Below are 6,312 nucleotides of genomic sequence, written 5' to 3'. Positions count from 1 at the left end.
AATATAAACCTGGGGGTTGTAGTTCTTTTCTGTTATTGTGTCAAGTAAGCAGTTGGTACGTTGATTTTGTATGGATTACCAATGATATTTTTTTCTACGTTATAAACCAATCGTTGAGAAGTAAGGCGTTTCCTATGGTGTTATGGTCCAATTGGATTGCGCAAAAATGATCGGGCGTGATCAACGTGCCCGTCAATCATACTCAGTAGGGGAGGGGGGATTTGAGAAAGAGGCAGCCTGGAAAAGCTCTTCAACAAGGCAAACAGCAGTGCTCTGCGAAAACGACTTTATCTACCCGTGTTCAACATCAACCTGGGACCGACGAGCGACGGAGAAACATCCCCGAGTAACCATTTAAATGTTCCTTTGGATTACTATCACACTTTCGTCGAAAAACGGACGCGATTCCCAACTTGACAGCGCAGGTAAGCTTGCTGTTGTTCGACAAAAGCCATCGCTATTTTGAACATTTTTCCTAGCTCGCTGCGCTGCTTCCCAACCAGCCAGATTTCGTGTTCGCTAACTTGTTCACTGGTGATGCGGGATGTCTTTGATAGTCTAGAAGGGAATGAATGAATGAATTAATCCGTCGGGCTAATCACTGAAAAACAACTCGGGTCAGCTTGATCCCAAAGTTATGCAGTAAACAACAGTCAAACGGTTCCTCCGGCGTTGGATAGTTCCAATGCTGCTGGGGGGAGCAACCAGCGTTTGTGTTGTTGAGCAGAGGAATCCTCGTCGTCGAGTGCAGTCTCATAGGCGTCAAAGTGATTTTATACAACCCCGTGGAGGAACCTTGTCGTCGATGCAGTGATTAAATGGCGCTTTTTTTCCTTCGTGGCGAACTGTCAATTGCAGTGGATTGCGTGCCACACCAGTTTTTACTAAGTCGGGCCATAATGGGCCAGCTTGTATGCAAAGAGAAACCAAACTCCCACACCAGCCGCGCTCATGGATGCACCATGATGTGTTTCCCCCTTGGGATTTTTTTCTCATTCGACGTGTTGTGTGTCCTTGGTGGTATTTTTGATAAAGCGGACTCGACAATCTTTACTCGAGGCTCTCTCTGGTTATGCGTGCTGGCCGGCCACTCGCTCACTTGTATCGGGTAGTCGGAGCTATTTGTCTGGGGCGGATGACTCCTGTTATCGGGTCCTCTTCGAACAATACAACATTCATGTTATTGGCGCTTACTCTGTGAAGTCGTTATGGGGACCGTTTGCGAACGGTTGCGAACCGTTTGTCGGTCTTGTTTCTTTGTCAGCTACGAGTTGTGTGCTCTGTGCAGTCATACCGCTAAAAGCAGCTCATTCCGCGAAAGTCACTTTTTAATGAGATGCCTGGCCGCCTGCACTTCGACCAACTTGACGCCTTTCGCTTCTCTTTTAAAATGACACGTCTGTAAACGTTTGCCTCGGCGACAAGCGAGTGTTATTAGGGCTCTGTTTTTGCCATTGAGCGACTGCACTCTTCCCGAGTCGTCGGAGAAAGGAAAAACAGCAAACCACCACGGAGCACTTTGCATTCTAAGCGTCATTCATCATGTTAGTGTTTAATGGCTCGGCCTGATAAAAGGTGGGTTGATTGGATGCGCTGCTTGCATCCACGTCCAAATGAAGCGCCGTTGGTTCTGTGCGACTGACAGACACAGAAATGGCGTCATCGCCCGCTATGGTGTAGCGAGTCGGTGCGGTGCAGGCAGACTGTACGCTGCCTTCACCGTGTTCGTGCGTGTGCGTGCGTACTCGGCAGCCTTAGCGAGAGTGAGAGAGCAAAAGAAGGGTGTGCGCGTGTACGATTATGCTGTGTGTTTGTTTAACTCAAACTACATGACAACACTATACCATATTGTAGATGCATTTGTGCATATCAGTTTGTGTGGCCTTCGCTACACTAACACAAACTGACATGCACACAACACACACAGGCCATTACATAAACAGCTTTAGGTATGAGAGTGATCGGCCTGCTTGCCACGACTTAAATTGCAACAGCAACATAGTACATATTGTTGGAGGGGGCGGGAGGGGTGGTGATGTCCTCCGGTCACTAACGCCCTCCCATTTTCTGTATTTGAAACCAAACAGTGCAAACATTTAAATACACAAATCTCGAGGAGGTATTGGGATGTTTGCATGCTGCCCAGGTTTTTGCCAGGCAGGAGTGACGTGATCACCTAACTAGCTGAAGTTGTTATCTTTAAATAACATCTTTTGAAATTTCTTGCAGCCTCGGATCCGCTACACTGGTCACTTAAAGGACTCGTGGAGAGATGAAGGTAGGCTCTTCTAACTTTTTTCCCTTGCATGTTTTTTTTCACTTTGGATGTACTGTATATGATTCTATTGTCAACCTTTACTTGTACATGCATTATAACTACTGGACAAACAGACCTTGTGCACTTCAGTTGTGACAATGGAAGTTTCAGTCATACTGTGATGTTGCTACCCCTACCCTGTGAATGACTGGATAACCAATCCATGGTGTCCCTCACCTCTCGCATTAAGTCAGCTGTGAAAGGCTCCGGTTTGATCTGAATGAGGACACATATATGGAGGATTGATACATTTAATTCCTGAATGGGAACCTTTTATTTGTCTGGCTGTAGTGTATATTTCTGTTGTACAACAGAGAGAAACACATACACGAAGAGAGATGTCAGAGTGATGAGCTGAGCCTGATTGTTGTTTTGGTCTTTTGCTCAAAGGCACATTGATGTGTCAGGGAGCAGACTAGTGGCTTTTTTCACAACTACTTGCAACTTCCTTTTATCTGTAGTGGCACATGATATGTTATAAACAGTACTGGTTTTCAAAGCCCACATAACACATCAACTGAATTTTCAGTTATTAAATTACATTGTAACTCTAAAGAGACACAACTGTGGGCAATAGTTTCACATGTCTCACTCACGAAGTTTTGAATCCGGATTTTGGGCATCCTTTGTGAGCTTTGCATGTTCCCTTCATATCTGTGCAGCTTTTGTAAGGATTCTCCAGTTTCTTCCCACACATTGAACACGGCATGTATTATTATTATTATTATTATTATTATTATTATTATTATTATTATTATTATTATTATTATTATAACAGTGGATGGAATTTATTGGGAGCTCAGAGCAACATTGATTTTTAAAACAGGTCAGCACAAGATCCGCCAGATATTTTAAAACATTCCATTGTTTTTTTTTTAACTTCAAGATGGCGCCGCCACAGTGGCTGCCTTTCCAGCAGCTCCTGTAGGTGTATATTCTTTTTCTAGTTCTTTCTTTCCTTTCCTCATCCTTTCATAATTTTGCTGCTGTGAAATGTAAATTTCTCCACTGCGAGACGAATAAAGGTATCCAATCTAATCCAAAGTCTAATGCAAACATAAACAGAATAAAACCATTAAAGTATTAACATACTTGTATTCATGAGAATGGTGAAACAACTACGGTACAGTCCTGTATGAATGTCCATGTATGTTAATAACATACCTGTGTGAAAACACAAGCAATAAAAGGCAACAATATTTTGCCCAAAAACACTGCATACAGTATAGGTACAGTATATAAAAATGCAAAATAAAACATGTATAAAATAATACAAAGTTAGGAGTATTTGTGACAAAATTGCCCTGCAAGAATTGAATTAAATTTATCCTCTGTGTTATTTACAATACAACACAATACGTCTGTAACAAAGTGCTATACAAAACAGTTCACGTAAACTAAATAATCAACACATAACATAAAAACACGGACAGGCGTGCAATTTGAACCACTTTCCCTCAAACGCTTTATTGGTTGTCAGTTCTAGATGAAAGAGGAGAGAATCAAAGTGTCCTTTCACCAGTGGATCAGCAATAAAAAAAAATCTGGGGGGTGACAAATCTTTCTGTATTTTAGTACTTTTGTCACATGTATTTTGAACTGTAGCACTCCTGAAATACGCAGCTCTTATCAGAATCAGAAAGCCTTTAATAGTCCCACAATGGGGAAATTTGCAATTTACAGCAGCAAAATTGAAAGCGGTGGGGGAGGGGGGGGGGGGGGGCAAAAGATAAAACTAAGTATTCAATGCACAAAAGAAAATGATAGGAGACTGAAATGTACAACTGCAAAAAATATGACTAGTAGCTTGTACACAAGGAAAAGCATTCATGGAAAATACTTCATGTCTGAAGGAAATTATTTCGTCAAACCATCTGGCATGCATGCTGCATTGTATTATTTGGCGCTCGTTCATAATGTTATGAAAGCGCCGTATAAATCAATAATAAGTGTGTCATCATTTCATCATCTGTAAATATTGTTGATTAGATTATGATGATAACACAGACACAATAATTGACAACATGACATTTTACTAAAAAAGCATTTAAAAAAAATCGAACCCATTTAAAGGTCGTCCAATGCACCCTCACCTAAAAGTTGTGATGTGGATTACTTTTATTTTCATAAATGAGATCCCATGTCAGCATGTTTGTGATGAGAGAATGTGTGATAGACAAAAATATGCGCAAAGAAACGAGTTATGTTAAAGTCAAGACAACTGGAATCATTTTTGAATGAAATAGCAACACAGGGAACGAGAGCGGGAGAGAGAGAGGATTATTTATATTAGTGCAGTTGATCGCTTGGGTATTTGTAATATGGCCTTCACGCGAACAGTCTGCATGAACAGGTGGAACTCCTCCCCCCCCCCCCCCCCGGATCATGCAATTAGATCATATTTAGCTTTTCATTACTAAAGGCAAATGAAGTCAGTTTTATCATCTAGAGAAGATATGAAAACTAGCAGCTCTTTTCCACCGAGGTGATTATGAAATTTTTGCTCAATGAGAATCACGACTGACAAGTAACAACACTCTTTTTGCTCTTGCCCGGATCCATCATGCAGTATTTCTTGTCAGGGGAAAAAGAGAATGATTTTCTTAGGCTGCCGAATGTTGGAAGAAGCATTGTCTGCTATGTCCACAAACATCATCTTCCTTCACCAACTCAGTGTTTTCTATGCGTCGACCTTTCAGTGTAAGAGATAATTGTGTAGTGATGACTGAATGCTAGTGGGTTGCTATACGGTGAGCTTCACCCTTTGTAGTCTCAGAGCTGAAATGTAGCGTGGCCTTTTTACTGACTTCCTTGGTGGCTTCTATTCAAATACCCACAACAGATGGTATGCGTTTTCCATGGATGAATCACCGAGCTGTGGTGGGTTTTGCGTTGCTACCTTTGACGAAGCAAAGTGTGTATGTGCCTTTCTACGTGAGCTCGAAGAATACACATGTCATCAAATTGAATATCAAATGGTTGCCATTGGAGAGACTAATTCTTCTGTGCTGTTTTCTTTCTTGTTACCAGACTCTGGAGGAGCCCCCTTACTTGACAGTAGGGACTGATGTGAGTGCCAAGTACCGAGGGGCTTTCTGCGAGGCCAAGATTAAGACAGCCAAGCGTTTGGTCAAGGCTAAGGTAAGCCTCCTTCTCTATGTGCTTAATGCTCAGATATGGTTGATATTTTGTCTTTCCCAGCTGTACATGTTTCAATGGAAAAACCTTGGTAGTCAGGAAAGCGTATGGTGATCATTTCCTATTGAACTGATGTCCAGTTATTTTATGGTATTGTGCTGAATGTTGACAAGAAATATTTCACTAGCATGGTGAAAAACTGACCCGGGTTGCCTGTGGTGTTCATCTAGTACATGTACTGTAAGTCCTGAGTCCAGCTCAGAAAGACGTATGGCCTCCTCTAGCTCACCAGGTACCCATTAAAGGACAACCGACATCACTTTTTTTGTTTCCTAACTGACATCAGAAAAACATTTTATAGCATCTAAAATACCCAAAACACGCAGTATGATATTTTTGGTCAAATGCAAAACACCACTAAAAATGACTTAAAGTTTCCAAAAACTACTTCAAATTGAACCCGGAAGGCCAGTGGCCAGTTTCAGAAGGTCCCGCCCCCTTGTTCATGGTGTAACGCCAAGATGTCTTGCCTTGCTCGAGAATCAAAACAATGGCTTCAGTTTTGGAAAAGATGCTTTCTTGTTACTCATCCAGTTATGAATATGATTCAAATAGTTCTGAAGAGGAAAGCATACATGTTTGCAATCGATTGAAGAATTTATTCCGGTCATTTTGATGCGTCGGGAGAGAAATGTAGTGACAAACTCTTTAGTACTCACAGTACCCAAAAAAAGACAGAAGATGGCGACCAAGCTCCGTGGAAATTGTCTCCTGGGATGTTTTTTGTAAGCGAACATCAAATACACTGTAGAGGTCTTGGCGCAACACAACGATTCACCATTGCATTATTTATGTGT

At 41.7% G+C, this 6,312-nt stretch overlaps 1 protein-coding gene across 3 annotated transcripts in view; it reads left to right on the top strand.

Annotated features, from left to right (window-relative positions):
- Positions 1 to 209: 209 nt before the first annotated feature.
- arid4b (AT-rich interaction domain 4B) overlaps positions 210 to 6,312 on the top strand; it is a 34,531-nt gene continuing 28,428 nt past the window's right edge. For 2 of the 3 annotated variants that reach the window (XM_089011400.1, XM_089011398.1), the window contains exons 1-3: positions 211 to 425; positions 2,230 to 2,278; positions 5,348 to 5,458. In XM_089011400.1, coding sequence (XP_088867526.1) covers positions 2,273 to 2,278; positions 5,348 to 5,458 — 117 coding nt within the window. In that variant the 5' untranslated portion in view covers positions 211 to 425; positions 2,230 to 2,272. Of the gene's footprint in view, positions 426 to 2,229; positions 2,279 to 5,347; positions 5,459 to 6,312 lie in introns of all 3 variants that reach the window. The other variant, XM_089011399.1, reaches the window with a different exon arrangement.

This window comes from Hippocampus bargibanti, linkage group LG13 (assembly GCF_051943395.1).
Source record: "Hippocampus bargibanti isolate YZ-2025 linkage group LG13, ASM5194339v1, whole genome shotgun sequence".
Classification (NCBI taxonomy): domain Eukaryota; kingdom Metazoa; phylum Chordata; class Actinopteri; order Syngnathiformes; family Syngnathidae; genus Hippocampus; species Hippocampus bargibanti.
This window is presented reverse-complemented; position numbering and strand designations above follow the sequence as displayed.